Below are 16,250 nucleotides of genomic sequence, written 5' to 3'. Positions count from 1 at the left end.
TTCAATCAGAGTCTGAATCGTTTGTTGATGATCTAACTGATCTGCCTTTGGAGTTCTGTTCATCGTTTTCATCATCATTGTCTTTCTTTTCAATTATTCCTGAAAACAGATGCCTTTAGTATGCACTACCTCTACATGTGCCTTAATCAAATAAAAAATATCTGTACCTTTCTTCATAAGAAGGCGCACAAGCATTGAAGTTGTAAAATCATCCTTTCCACCGAGCTCTTGAAACCCAGCGATTCTGTCCATGGCAATTCCATTTCTACAATATAAAAAAAAATAATATTTATTTCCATTTCATCTATGATATTTTTAAACCTGTCACAAAGATACAGATATTGCCCAACCCCCGAGTTCCATTTTTTTTAATAGGATGCAAGGAGATGGGCTTTTAATTTTTAATCAATAAAAATATTTTTTGATATTTTTAATATATAAAATATTTTTATTGAAATATTATTACCTTTTTTTAAAAAACATTAATATTTATTAAAATAATGCCCTTGTGTGTCAAAGTCGTGTTAACATGTCAGTGTGTCTGACTCGTCATGGGTGACACTAAATGGTGTGTCACTATGACAAGGCTGGACAATGGGCGGGCGGGCTGTCCCAGCTAGGGATGGCAGTGAACAGGCGGAAAACAGGACCCGGCCCTGCCTCTCCCTATTTTGACTAAGGATGGAAAACATGAAACAGGGAATGAACCGGGGCTGGAGATTAAAATCGAAACCCGTGGGGGGGATGGACTTACTCTTGCCCCCTGCTCTCTGTCTCACCCTGCCCCGTTCTCGATCTTCATTAAAAAATTACTATTATAACCTTATATATATATATATATATATAACATAAAACCCTTTCTCAAATTTCTTCTCTCCCTCTAACGAGCTCGGCGAGCTCCTATTTCTCTCCTCTCTTTCCTCTAATGGTGAAAAGCAACAGCAGCAGGACTCAAAAAATGGGCCCCACCCTGCCTCGTCCCATTTGGACCAAGAATGGAGGACATGAAACGGAGAATGAACTGAGGATGGAGGTTAAAATAAAAATCCGTGCTGGGATGGAGGGCAAAATTTTGAGATGGGTCGGGAGTGGAGACCTTGTCCCCCACCCCCGCCCTGGTCCACTGCCATCCCTAGGCCCAACCTGGTTAGTGGACATGCTTGACCATGTTTTTGATGGGCCAGGCCTGGTCAAGCCTGACCTATTGACCAACCGGGTCAGGCCAGGGTCTAATACAGAGCCCACAGCCCACCTGTTTGACCCATGGGCTTAATTGGGTCGGGCCAGGCTGGGTTTCAAGTTATCCGCATTCATCTCCTTCAATGCATAGATTTTTAGTAAAATACAAAAAAAAAATCGAAACTCAAGATAAATACAATTTTGAAAATACATACTTGACCTTATTTGTGTTTGTGTATAGGGAATATATTTGCTACCAATGAAGGTAAGAAACTAATGAGCTAAAAATGATAGGGGTAAGTTGTGTCAACTCAATCTAACCACATAGACTGTCCAGCATGGTTTGTTTGCTAAAGATCGAGCCTTAGATCGTATTTTTCTTAAGTAAAAATGTTATATTTTGAGTTATGAAATTTTGGCCCCTTTAAAGACCTAATTACTTGTCATAACCACATATTTCAAAACAAGTTTTCTACTAAACAAACCATGTAGATCACATCCTTAACATTTGAAATACAAAAAGTTGAAATTTTTTGAAGAAAAATGTTATTTTCCTTACCTTCATTAGTAGCCAATATTTACCCATATATATATATATATATATATATATATATATATATATATATATATATATATATATATATATATATATATATTAGCTACTAATGAAGGTCTTGTTTGGTAGGAACAGCTAGTGCAGGTCTCCTTGTGTTGGGACATTGCAGGTTCAAAACCCAATGGTATAGGTGTATACTGGTAGGGGTCTGCCTAACCCAGCTTGCCTTTCAAAAAAAAAAAACTAATGAGGTAGAAATCATAGGTGCAAGTTGTATCGACTCAATCTAACCACATGTATTTAGCATGGTTTGTTTGCTAAGGATCAAGCCTTGGATAGTGCTTTTCTGATGTAAAAATGTGGTCTTTCCAGTTATAAAATATTTGGCTGATTTTTTAACCCATTTAAAAACAAATTTACTTGTCATAATCACATGATTCAAAATAAGTTTCTTACTAAACAAACCATGTAGATCACATTCATAACATTTGATCTACAAGAAATGAAAATTTTTGAAGAAAAAAGTGATTTTCACTCATTAGTTCTGTACCTTCATTAGTAGCCAATATTAACCCAAATATACCCACAGACCAGCCCGTTAGCCAGCGGGGCCCGGCCTGATCTGCTATCTTGTCAGGTTGGGTTTAAGCCCAGTTCGGGTCAGGATTTCTTTCAAAAAACTAGGCCCAAGCCTGACCCGTTCGGACTGGGCTATGGGCTACCCCGGGACCGCCCTACTATGACAGTGTAAAACCAAACAAAAAGAACAAATCTTTGAACCAATTACTCAAGCAACCCAAATCAATACTTTCTGAATCCTGATCATCTAAAACAGATCTAAGCAACCATGTCCAGCTCTCACCTGAACAATATGATGCAAGGCAATGTCTTCACAGCAAGTTTGGCTACAAAGAAGGGTGCATTCTGCAAATAAGCATGTTCATAATGTAAAGTTTCTCTCAGAAGGAAGTGATAGAAGTCATTGTTTGCTAACCTCAGCATCAAGCTTAATGAACTTTGTATCAAAATGTCTCGGTGCAAGACATTTCAAATGCTTATCAACTATCCTGCAAACGCATAACAGATGAAGCTCTAAGTTTGAACTCGTCAACTTCAAAATTGGATACTTGAACCTGGAAACTTACTTGCAGCGATAAAACTCTCGGTGATAAAAGTGACATATTACTCTTTCTGTTTTAGTGACCTCACCCAAAAGCTCCCCTTCAGATATCTCCCTGTATTCTCCATGGCCCTGTCTTTGCAAAACTTGTCGTCTCTCAGTTTCACTCTGCCGGAAATGTACCAGATGTAAAATGTTCAGAAGTGAATTATATTATACAAAACAAATAATGCATCCAATGTTTCTTGTTGGAAAAGAAATCTTTACCTTGAGAGCTGCAATCCTGTCGGCATGTAATTTTTCTAGCTCAGGATCCTGAGAATACAAATCAAGTCATTGATGATTCTTGGTTCATCAAAGATGGTATTAATGAAGGTTCTCTTTACTTGCATCCATTAACTCATCCAAATCAACTTCTTGATCAGCTGCAGCAGCAGCAGCAGCCTGTGCCTTCTCTTGAGCTAGAAATTCCTGTCAGAAGAGCACAATTTAAATAAAATGCAGCATTTTGGTCTTGAAATTTAGTAAAAGATCATACAATTGTAGATGCAGTAAATAATGAATTATTGGTCCTTCTATTTATTCCTTTATGATAGTCAAAATCCGGTACCGTTAGGATGGTGTCACCCTTAGTTAGGGCAGGGCAACATATCAATCCAGCCATCATATTCAAGCCAAAGGCCATTAAAAACAACATAGCATAAACATCTTCGGATATGCTGAATTTTATCTTTGTTGGATGACATCATCCCAAAAGAGGCATGCCATGAAAGAAAAGCTGAAAGTAGTCAAATGCGTTGTCAGAATACAACCAAATATGTCATCTGTTTTCAATGGTAACAGTTATACGTATCCTTGCCTATGATAGTTATTCTTACAATGATTTTACAATTAGCTTAACAACTCAAGTAGGCATAACCTAAAGGCGTGAATGAATTAGATCAACTTGCTAACTTTGGAAAATTATCAATCTTTTTGTGTTGCTATCAGTTACAGTTGGTAAGCCAAAGTAATAATTCAAGGATGTTTTATCAGACATCTTCAAATACCTATTAAGAGAATCATGTCAGTTGCCTTCATTAACATACTAATTCACTAGATATCTGGCACTGGGAAATATAAAGGTTAGAACCATGCATGAGCACCAATTTCATGTCACCCCGTTCAACTCCACCATTTGGAACTTGAAATTATCATGTTGAACACTGAGTTGTATAATTCAACATTTAAAGCCAGCACTGACAAAAGAAACCCTGTCATCAATAGGTGCTGACGAAGGTGCCGGCAGCTTTCTCATTAGAGATTATGTTTTGTGTTGATCATAACATTGTCATCAAGATTTGTAATGATTAAATCAATTTCTTAAAGAGTCCATGTGGAAAAAAAAACTTTTATGTTGATCCCCATTTCATAGCCTGCATGTTCTATCTATAGTTAACTTAATCATCTATTTTTAGTCCTCTTCCAAACAGACAATCTGGTTTGGTTAATCCCTTTTAATGTCCTTTATCTGATTCAAAAATTGACTTCTAACAGAACACTTCTTCCTCCTAACACCAACTGCAGCCCATCATGCATTTTGATTAGTTGCCACCACTGAGCCACCTTGATCTTAACAGTATGATACAATGTTGTAAGTATCGTGCAATACGATGCGGTACAATACATATCGTTATTATGTATTCTAACGATACGATACACACTCGTATAGCGATACAAGTTGTATCACATCCATATCGGGTGTATCGTACGATACACCCCTTGTATCGTACCGTACCGTATCGTACGATACACTTCAAGCACACTTTAAAAGGGCCGAATCGTTTTTCTTTACTTTGGGCTTTAAAGACCTTCCTAGGGTCGATTTCTTCATTTGTGTAGAGGCCATTAGAGGGAAACCCACGCACCCATAGGAGACTTGAGAGCGTTTTGTGGTTCGATTCTTGTGCAAGGAAGAGGCCTTTGTGGTTTTATCGTGCAAGAGTGCATTTTCACTCAAAGAAGTGAGATACGGTAAAAAGTCGACGTTTTTTGCCTCATTTGTGTATTATTGAAGTTGAAAGAGAGTAAGCTCCTTTCTTTTTTGATACTTTTAGAAGATATTACTTTACTTTTAGTTTTTTTACCCTTAATCTCATTTTTTGTGCCCTTAAAACTCAAAATGTATCCCTAAGTGTGTTATTGAACATTGTTTTACATCTTTGTAGTGATTAGATTTAGTAATTTGTGCTCTAGGAGGTCGATGGAGGGTGTAAGTCTTGCATGATGCCTTTCAAAAGATCCACCATTAAAATATTATACATTGGTTGACTTAGATATGTTTTAAAGAAATAGTGAAATGTATCTTTTGTGGTTTCATAATGCATGGAGGATTGTATAGATTTAAATGACATATTGTGGGGCACAGAAACTCCATCGTGAAATTATGTATACATCGCATTCCTACTAATATTCGTGTTGAGCTTCTTACTAGTCTTATAGAGGATAAAAAAAACACGAGTATGTGCAACATTTATGGGAGAAAAATTGCTAGAGGTGGTCCCTGATTCAGAAGATGAAGATGATCCATCATCATCTCAAGCCACTGAACGATGCAATAAACGAAAGAAATCATTGAGTTGAAGTTTGATATTGAAGATGACTTTTTTATATAAACATATGTTTTTGAACTCTATCTTTTATGCCTTTCTCCTTAGCATGGCATTCTGTAACTAAAAAATATAACTTTAACTTTTGTAATGAGTTATGAAAACCTTTTGGCTTTTGAATGTATCATTATTTTGTCTTAACCGATTACATTTGTGGTGATTAGATGTGTGGTTGTTAAAATGTTTAATGACATATCTATGTTTAGTTAATCTTATTACATAAATATATTGTGTTCTTATATACTATAATTTTTTTGTTTTTTTAGATTTTTAAAAATAAATTTAGTGAATTTTACAATTTTTTAAGATACAATATGATACGTATCTTACTTTGGACCCGACCGATATGGATAAACAGTGTTAAAAACATACTTCAAGGCGCAAAAAGCGTGCCTCACCTTAAAGTGAAGGCCTTTTTGCCTTGAGGCGCAAGCCTAAGGCGCACTTGCCCTGAGGCATACGCCTCATACGCTATGAGGCATGCGCCTCAAGGTAAGGCATGCCTCAAACATGAGGTGTGCGCCTCACATTTAACGAGTTAAATGGGGGTCAAAGCCCCCATTTGACTCAATTTCAAGGCTAAATAGCCCGAAGTCTCCCTCCCTGCTCTCTCGATCTCCCTGCGTCTCTAGCAAAGAAGAAGGTACGCTTCTCTCTCAACCTCCTCTGTTTCTCTCTCTTCTGTCTCTCGATCTCCCTACGCCTCTCTCTCTCCCTCCTCTGTCTCTCTCTCTTTGTCTGTCTTTCTCTCTCTCTCCTCTTTCGCTCGTCTCTCTTTGTTTGTATCTCTCTCTCATCCCTCTCTATGTCTGTGTCTCCCTCTCTTTCGTCTCTCTTTCCCTCCTCTCTCTCTTTGTCTGTCCTCTCTCCTGTTTCTCTCATCTCATGCTCTTTCTCTTTGTCGAGCATTGTATTTCTCTCTCTCGTCTCGTCTCGTCTCGTCTCTATCTCTTTCCATTCTTTTTTTTTTTTGAAAGGCAAGCTGGGGTTAGTCAGACCCCTACCAGTTATACAATTATACCATTGGGTTTTAACCTACAACACCCCAACACAAGGTGACGTGCACTAGTTGCTCCTACCAAACAAGTCGAGCCCCTTTTGGTTTTTTTTGCTGCTTTCTAAACATATCCATGATTGCCTTTGATTTTTGTTTATATTTGAATTTATTTGGTTTTATTTGAATATCAAAATAATGTTATTTTTCATTGTTTAATGTACAATCAACATGGGCAATAGGGAGTCATCCTTTGATGCAACTGCATTTAGATCTCAATTTTTTCTGTTGAAATTCAATGTAATATATGTTGAATATGAATTTGAATTCATTGGATTAGATAAAGCATTGGCTCAATTTTTTTAGGGGCACCATGTGAATCTTTGAGTTTTTTATACTTACGTAGATCAAGTTGTTGCATTAATGTTACTTTTACATGTTAATCTCATATTTTTTCGGTATTTATTTCTTGTTGGTTGTTGCTTCATCAATAAAGCATTTTTTTATTTATTTATAATTTTAGATATTTTTTATAGTTTTTTTTAAGTTTTCAAAAAAAAATTGAGGCTTACGCTTTAGGCCTCGAGGCTTACGCCTCGCCTCAGTGTTTGGTGGAGCGCCTTGATTCGCCTCAACTCTTTTCACAACATTGCGGGTTACAATACGCTACTTACAACCTTGGTATGATAATTGTGCCCACCAACACTTGTATTTAAATTTTCCTTTCACCAACGTGTGCACACCCCATTCCACGGCAACAACGCCATGATTTAAAATTTCCCGGCCTCATTAACCCCAACCAAACCTTAGAACCTCTGAAAAAATCATGTGACACCAAGAAACACTTATTTCATTCCCCATCTGATGGGATGTTAACTAAATTCCTGTTTATTTACAAATTCTTCGTACTTCCCCATGTTGGAACCCCTTTTCAAGCATTCTGGTTTCATCCTCAACACATAGCTTGACATCAATCACCTCTCAACACGTAAGACAAGCGGGTATGAAACTCCAAACCGAGCACTTTCGAAACGTTTTCTGCAAACTCAACTCTAGTCCATAGACTAGCGTCATTGAAATTGGCTATCTCCAAACCCATAAGTGAAAGAAACCATAACAAAATGGTCCCTGATATGCATGCAACATGTCTTTGATGATTGACACCATAAAACCAAGATAACTTTAGAGAGCCCCCTGGCATGTTTATCACAAAATCCCAGCATTTATTAATCAATCCCACTTTAGTCTCAACTACTTCAAATATGTTGAGTTTGCCTTCATGCAATAGGTTCACAGAAAAGAGTTGTCAATGCTCATCATTGAGGCTGCAGATGTTCCACAAGCCAATTCCCATGAGGAACTAACAGTGTGATCTACTTCTATGCTCTAGCCAATCCTTCAAAGAAATTCCCCAATTACCTCTTGTGTTCCTACATTTGATGCGCCCCTATTAATGTTAGCCACCATCTCTATGAACTTTAGTTCCAAGTTCTTGATAGACTCAAAATAAATTTCCACCCCGAGCAGATGAAGAGAATGATAAATGAGCAAATCACAACCCTTCCTCCCTCCCCTAGGCATCCAAGACTGTTGGTGCATCCTCAAGAGAGTACATTTTCTTCACACAAATCATGCTCTTCCTAAAAACGCTTTCCAATTATCCAAGGCTTCCCTTTTCCATCAACTCTCTTAATGAAAACTTCGTCAAAACAGTACACTTCTATGGACATGTCTGTTACAAAATGGTATGGATCCCAATGCACTCCGAAATGTGTCCCATGAGCCAAAAATATAATGTAGTTAAACACGCATTTAAAAATAAACAATTTCATTAAGTATGAAATTCAAATAATACAAAAGAAATGAAAATTTACAAAAGAGCCTCACTACAACACTCAAAACCTAGAAAACTACCCGTCACTCTCTCACAAATACAAAGACACCCACCAACTCTTTATATAGAGAATAAGAAGGAGAAGAGGGATTAAAAGGAGAGATAAATGAACCAATCTAGCCATTGAACTAGGTCCAATGGCTAGATTGACTGGCTGTTGAACCTAGTCCAACGGATAGATTAGCAGTCCAACAGCCAGCCATCCACAAGTCAACCAATAGTTGACTTGGGTATAATATATATATATATATATACATATACAATATGTATATGTATATACATATCTTAACACCCCCCTCAAACTTACGGTGACTCACCGTAAATTTATAATTACAAAAATATCTCATTACATAAGATTTCAACATGTTCTTCATAATACAAATTCTTGAAGGGGCTTTAGAGCTTCTTTGATATGCACAAACTGTCTTTATAATTATCAATGCCTCCAATATTTTGAAAACCTATAAAGAGAGCAAAACAAGAGCAATTTAACAAGAAATAACTATATATTATGGAGAGAGGATGGCCAAGCACACAAACATACAATATTTAAAAGATATTTAATAAGTCAAATTAACAATTTTCAAAATCATTTAAAGTAAAAATTAATTTCGAAAAATTTCAAACACGATAGTCATTTATCACTTTCATCATTCGTGAAAATCATGCACACATTCATCTATCATAAAAAGCATATTAATGTATAACAATCATAGATTTTCATCATTATTAATACTATGAAGAAATAACTCAATAACAAATCATCTTTACATAGTGGAAGATATAAATAAGCATGGATAAATTAGAAACAATATTTTAACCAACAACTAATGCATATATGAATGAACCATGCAATAATTTAGAACCAATGAAGAAGTCGCATATGGACTAATAACAATAAACAATCTTTCAAGAACACATGCTTGAAAATAACAGAAAAAAGAGATCCCAGTGATGATCCACACAAATACAATAGAAGTGCCCAAGCACCAGTTTTACCAAAAAGTAATACAAAGTGAGATCAATCTCAAGAGCAATTAAATGCACACAATAGCCACTATGGGCATACTAATAAAATGCTTAGAAAAACATGTAATAGAGTATGCGAAATTACAAAAACAAAATGCAAAAGCACATACCAGTCTAAGAATGAACAATACAAAACGCCAACGAAGGGCAACACAAACAAGTAAAAAATATATTCTTTATTGATTATATGCTTGAAAAGTATACGCTTATGCAAATTATGCAAGACAATCAATCATGGAATAACTCATGCAACTAAAGCATAATGCAAAATGCATTAACATATTTCAACAACCATTTCTCATAAAAGAGCAAATGAGTTTAGAAAAAACTATGAAGAGATTAAAAAATCTTATTACATCATAATGAATGAATTTCATAAATTAAAACACTAGTTTGACCACCACAAGCAATCACCTCATTAGACCTTCAATCCTCAAAAATTAAGTGTATTAGCGACTAGAACTTTTTAGTTATACACTGCCGGTCCCAAGCCCGGATAAAGGAGGAGGGTTGCGGTAGGCCTGTGACAGCCAAAATAAAAACTTTGTCATATCCTATGTGTAAAACCCGAGATTTCTTATTTGAAAATATCTCAAATTTTTCAAGTTGGGCCTAGATCCACATTACGGATCCAGGACCCATAAAGGGGGGGTAATTAGGATTTATTCATTTGAAACCTTGATTTAATGATAATAATGAATAAATAAAAAAAAAAATCTAATTTAATTCGAGGATCCACAGTGGATCCATTTGGATCCACTTGTGGATCCATATCGATTGGGGCCGGGTTACGGGTCTCGGGTCCGGACCCGAGCCGCGCCCCTGTGTAACAGCCCTTTTAAAGAAAGGGGCAACCCGATAAGGGTTGCCCGATAGGTTCGTTGCAGAAAAGGAAAGGGGGGCAGGAGGGGGTTACGCAATGCGTAACCAACTCCTCCCATCTCGGCATGGAAGAGGGCCGATAAAAGGAGTGGAGAGGGGGGGGGTTTCCCTCTTCACTCGGGCACTCTCTCCTCCCCCATCTCCTTTCCCCGTCTCTCTCTCTCTGTCAGTGTGTATCGGAGAGGAGGAGTTCGCCGGCGAGCTGCGGCAACAAGCAGCCATCAGCGACTGCAGCGAGTATCCCCCTGTCGCGACAGCAACAAGGAGTGTCAGTCGCGGCCCTACCTTCGCGTCCCCAGCCTTCGATCGCCGGGAAACCCATCGGAATCAGGTACGGTTCTTCTTCGAACCTGGGTGAGGAATCGAACAGGGGTTCGATTCCATACGTTGATTTGGGGGTTTTCTTGATAAACCCTAAATACCCAAATCAAATTGATTTGGGGGTTTTCTTAATATGCCCTAAATATTGAAATCGGAAAACAGAAATCGTATATGTTTATGAAAACAGTAATCGTATAGGCTTGAAAAAAAAAATGTTGTTTCATGTTGCAGGCCACTAGTGCATGGGTTGGAGGCGACAAGCCCAGCCGACTGTGCTGTGTTAGCAGGGCCCAGCCGACCCAGTCGGCTGGGTGCTCTACTTCTTTTGGACCGGGCCATAGCAGGCCCAGCCGACCCAGTCGGCTCGGTGCTGGCCTGTGACTCGTATGAAAAAAAAAAAAAGAAGAAAAAAAAAAAAGAGGGTTTCCTGTGTGTGCACTTGATCCCCTTTAATGAAAATCTTAGAGATTTTTAACGGGTGTTTCGGTGGATGATGTTTTTGGATGTTGGTATTGTTTTTTGGAGCTATATAGTCTTTGGATCTGTTTGTTTTACTTGTTTTCTTCATTTTGGATTTTCTTGTGGTGTTTAGTATGATTGTATTACGTAAAGAGGTGAATTGCTTAAGAAAAATAAATAGCCTGGACAGAGATTTCTAATTTGGGCGATTTTTTTTCAAGTTGGTGTTTGTGAAATAGCAAAAAGAACTGTTCTGGGCACATAAACGGTTGGGTTTCAGGGTTGATGTTGAATGGGGAGGAGGTTATGAAGGTTGTCAGAGACCCTAATCAATCAGATTTGGGGGATTCGGTTGCCATTATCAAATTAAAATAAAACCTTATTTGGGGTTTTTGTTATCATTGTATGTGCATAGGGAGAGTCATGTATAACCTGACTTGGGTAGGTTACACGATGGGCATTAGGTGCATCATGAAGTTTTTTTTGTAGACAAAATCTTTTTATGCTATTGGATTAAAATGTTCATATTAAGCCGTGTACATTGATGTGATTGGTTGCTGAATATCATTCCTTCATATTTTGATAAGTATGATAATGTACTGCTATACTTGCTGCTGAATACGCAAAATTTTGAAATCATAACACCCAGACTTATGAAAGGCTGCATGATATAACTGAAATTGGGTATTAGAATGAGAATCTAAAACTGAATGTTGAAATGCCATTACACAGCTCAACGTGTGTTCAGTTTTAAAACTGCATATATTGGCCTGCGTATTTTGCCTTGTATTCTTGTACTAAAATTTCACTAGACTGATAGTTAGTCCGTAACCTGTCATAATGGAGTTTTTCACTTGAGTTGAGCTGGAAATCATATGGTCCTTCCCCACTCTTGCTTCCTTTATTCTTCTTACCTGTGCTTGATTATTACTAAATTAATGTCTTCATGGCATAGTTATACCTGAAAGGAATCTGTAACCTGTTTCATGAGAAGGATGATTTGTTTTGTTCTTGCTGTTTTCATTTGGGGTTATCAAGCCTCCGAAATCTATTTAAAATTTTGTCTTGAAATGTCACATTGTGATGTGCCAAATAGGAGGACAGCATTATTAGGTACACATAGCCGACCTCCATTCTTTTGTACAGTTCCCCATTCATATTCGGTAAACTGGGCACAACTGTTATCATTAGAGAATGGGTTCATTAGTATTTACTGTTAGGCAATATATTGACATAAAATGAATAAAATGAAGCATGACTAACTAGTTATACTTGTTAGTAATCATTAATGGGTCAGTTGTGTATAACAGTGCTCATGTTACACCGTTTAGGGAGGATGGATACATGAAACTGAAATTATACATATGGAATGTATCTTGCTTGTATGTCCCTAGATGAACATTATATTTTTGGCTAGAATCCATGTGTTATTTAAAAGCTTGTGTATTGGATTGAGAGAAAACACTTGCCGTGGAGGTTATGCTTTCACTAACTGTTATGGTTTTATTATGTGATGCACCGATGGCCAAATTGGACCATCAGCGGCCTGGAGTGCCGTGGGTTGGTTTTCTTTTATTTATGTTTCTAAATGCATCACTTGGCACATTACTACACTGCTCTAGTGGTGGTTACGGGCTGGAGTCCCGAATGGGTCCCCGCAAGGGAGGATGCAGATTTTTCACTTTACTTTTGCATATTGTGTTGCAAACTTAAAGAATGAATTAAATAAAAATATAATAAGAACAGTGTAATTTACATTCTGGGATATCTCATCTGGAGTATGAGAATCTTGGATATCCGGTCTTGGGGAGACTGTGAGGATACAAAAACTCCGTGTGCGTTGTTGCCCCTGAACCCGATATTGAGGTTCTTCTCCTAGCCACGGTTTTAGGGAGAATCCGCCACTTTACCCGGGAGTGGTGTGTTAGTCACAACTGTGAGTTTATGGTACCAAGGAAGTGGCACTTGTGGGCGTGGGGTGTCCCTTGTGTCCCCGACATTAGATGTGGAGGTCTAATGTTCCGATAGATGGTGTTGTTTCCTGATATCGGTCGAGGGCTAAGTTGGAACCCAGCAATAAAATACAAATTGTGTGTTAAGCTACCCTGGGAACCTACTTGACCTCGGGGTTTGTACCCGTTTGGTGTATCCGCGGGCCACGGTAATTAAAAAGAGGAACTTAAAGATGTGTGCATCTAATAGGGCATGCATATGGAAAGATGGAACTTAAATGAAAGATAACAGAAGAAATCATGCATTGCACATAATCATGCATTTTTCTGTTATGCATTAGATCATGCATGTTTGAATCATTCTTGATATCATGACATCATTTGGTGGTTGCATACGCTTTACTTCGTGAAATCATGCTGAAAGGTTGGTTATTTAGTTGTTGATATATGACACTGTTTACTGTTATTGATTGGTGAGTAAATGAAATCATTGGTAGTTATGAAAATTTAGATGTTGAAAATTTTATATCTGCGCTCACTCAAATCACTGCATGAAATCTTATCCATGTTCTTTCTCTCATCTGGTTTCTTTAGAAGTAGCTGTGCTCAGAATTTCGTTTCTGACACCCTACTTTATTGGTTTTTCACAGGAAATGGTGAACAGTGAAGTTGGACATGCATCTGGGGATGGATGAGTTATACTTGGACTTGTCAGCTTCAGTAGAGGATATTGTGGCTCTTTCTTTTGTCTTTCAGTTCTTTTAAATTCTGCAATTGTTACTTTACTTTCAGTTGAAGGAAACTTTGTCTTTGAAATTTTATTACTCATTAATAAAAGAGTTTTAGTTGGTTGATATGGATGATAATTGCAACTTCGTTTGTGGTGTGTGGTTATCCAACTGAAATTGGAACTGTAGGGACCCCAGGTCTCTGGGAAGTTTTCCGCAACTCTTAGAAAAAAAAAAATTCCGCATTTTTCAAAAGTAGGAGTTGGGGTCGTTACAGGTTTGGTATCAGAGCCACCACAAAGACTTGCAATTTTATCATCTTGGAGTATTAAATTTTTATTTTGGTATATGAGTCCTGTCCTAAAGCATCGACAAGTGTGACTCGTCCTCCAGAGCAGTCTTCTTCACTGGTATGTTGCTTAATACTTTAGCTTACTTTATATAAGTCCTGTGTGATTATGTTACTTAAAAGTTAATGTTCTTTGGTGTGAATTAAAAGTCTGATGTGATTCGGGAACGAATACTGTTCATGATCAACCCTAAAGGGGTAGTGTCCATAATAGTCTAATTTGAAAAGGTGGTGCATTGTAGATGTCGCACTATACCCGTAGAGGCGCTTCGTCTTCTACTGCTGCTCCCACGAACTGGCAGGAGGAAAGAGATTTCATGATGGAGACCATCCATACCCTAACAGAGACTATGGCGGCACAAGCTGCACAAACGGCCCAAGCAGCACAGGCTGCACAGGCAGCCGTGCAGGCAGCGACTCGTGACCCTCCGGTCAACATCGTTCCCAACGCAGGTGGCGTTTCGTTCGAGAGGTTTCTGAAGTTGGACCCGCCTTCCTTTTCAGGAAAGGCAGACCCGGAGGCTGCCGAGAGATGGGTCGAGGAGATTGAGCGGGTGTTTGACGTCTTACTTGTCCCTGAGGAGAGAAAGACACCCTTTGGCACGTACCGCTTAAAGGGCGACGCCATGAACTAGTGGGACACCCTGCGAAGGGTGAAATTTGCTGATTGGGATGAGATTCCTTGGGAGACGTTCAGGGAGGAGTTTCTGGACGCCTACTTTCTCCCTTACGCCGAGGAGCAGATACAACAAAGGTTCCTTGATCTGACTCAGGGGACCATGAGTCTAGTGGAATACACTACTAAGTTTCGGAGTCTTGAGAAGTATAGCCCAAACCTCTTCAAGAATGAGAAGGCAAGGGCGGCTAGATTCGTGCGTGGACTGAAAGACGGGTTAAGGACTCGTGTGCTCGGGGGTCGTCCTTCTACCCTGGCCGAGGCGATCGAGTCGGCCACCGTACTGACCGAGGATTGGGAACGATCCAAAGGTGGTTTTCAGAAGAAGGGTGGCAGCGGAGGATGTTCTTCAGGCGGGACCAGGAAGAATCCTCCAGCAGGAGGGGGAGTGCAGAACGGGAAGAAGCAGCGGACCTGGGACGGGCGACAACAGGGCGCGCAACAGGGCCGACCTCAGCCGCGGAGACAACAGGGGAAGGCCCAACCGGCATGTCGCAGATGTGGCAAGAATCATCCATTAGGTTTTTGCCCATCGTTTAAGGGAGTATGCTACCAGTGCCAACAGCCAGGGCACATTGCCCCCTTCTGTCCAAACAAGCCTGCGGTTCCGGGTGGACAGCCGCAACAACCACAGCAGCAGAGGCCTCAACAGCAGCAGGGTCAGCGCAAGACCAATGGACGGGTCTACGCAGCGACAGCAACCTCCCAGGATGATCAGGCTGATCTGATCGAAGGTATATTCTTAGTCGTCGAACACTTTGCACGTGTTATGTTTGATTCGGGTGCAACACACAGCTTTATTTCCTCTTCGTTTGCAAAGTTGCTTGATTTGGTTCCATCTAGCCTCGAAGGGCTCTTGATGTGATGTCACCTATGGGTGCATCTTCTTCCTGCGGGAAGTATTTTCCGTCCGTAGGCGTGGTGATAGAAGGCCATGAGTTGTCGGCCGATTTGGTCATTTTGGATATGACATTCTATGATGTCATCTTGGGCATGGACTGGTTGTCCAAGCATAATGCGACCCTCCAGTGTCGAGGCAGGAAGGTAATCTTGGAGAACCCCAAGTTATCGGCATTGTTGTGCCATTCAACGAGACCAACCGATGGGGTGAAGATCGTGTCAGCTTTGAAGGTCTCCAAGTACCACAAGAAGGGTTGCATGGTATTCTTGGCCAGTGTTTCTGCTCAAGACAGTCAGGCGCCGTCATTGGAGCAGTTAGACGTTGTCCGCGAATTCCCGGATGTTTTTCCTGAGGATTTGCCGGGTTTGCCTCCGCATCGAGAAATTGAGTTCTCGATCGAGCTAGTGCCTGGTACAGCACCAGTTTCACGCGCTCCGTATCGCATGGCACCTGCTGAATTAAGGGAACTGAAAAAGCAGTTGCAGGAGCTTCTTGACAAAGGATTTATTAGACCGAGTGTATCCCCTTGGGGTGCCCCGGTCCTCTTTGTTAAGAAGAAGGA

At 39.4% G+C, this 16,250-nt stretch overlaps 1 protein-coding gene across 1 annotated transcript; it reads right to left on the bottom strand.

Annotated features, from left to right (window-relative positions):
* Window position 1: 1 nt before the first annotated feature.
* On the bottom strand, window positions 2–15,320 carry LOC149816631 (thioredoxin domain-containing protein PLP3B-like). Its single transcript, XM_089986937.1, has 9 exons — window positions 15,076–15,320; window positions 3,850–3,904; window positions 3,246–3,326; window positions 3,123–3,170; window positions 2,881–3,023; window positions 2,730–2,802; window positions 2,598–2,659; window positions 168–265; window positions 2–99 (listed from the first exon to the last, which is right to left on the bottom strand). Exons 1-9 carry the CDS (start codon window positions 15,318–15,320, stop codon window positions 2–4), a joined length of 903 nt encoding a protein of 300 aa, XP_089843063.1.
* Between the last annotated feature and the right edge of the window lie 930 nt (window positions 15,321–16,250).

This window comes from Nuphar pumila, chromosome 14 (genome assembly GCF_984573655.1).
Source record: "Nuphar pumila chromosome 14, dmNupPumi1.hap1.1, whole genome shotgun sequence".
Classification (NCBI taxonomy): domain Eukaryota; kingdom Viridiplantae; phylum Streptophyta; class Magnoliopsida; order Nymphaeales; family Nymphaeaceae; genus Nuphar; species Nuphar pumila.
The sequence above is the reverse complement of the archived record's forward strand: the minus strand, read 5'-3'. Positions and strand labels throughout refer to the sequence as shown.

Coding starts and splice junctions, on each gene's coding strand:
- LOC149816631 (XM_089986937.1), bottom strand. CDS start 15,320: ATGGGCAAAAACCTAATGGATGATTCTTGCCACATCTGCGACATGCCG. Junction 3,905..15,075: donor TGGATCGTTCCCAATCCTCG/GTCAGTACGGTG, acceptor TTCTCTTAATAG/GTATTTGAAGATGTCTGATA. Junction 2,803..2,880: donor CGAGAGTTTTATCGCTGCAA/GTAAGTTTCCAG, acceptor ATGCGTTTGCAG/GATAGTTGATAAGCATTTGA.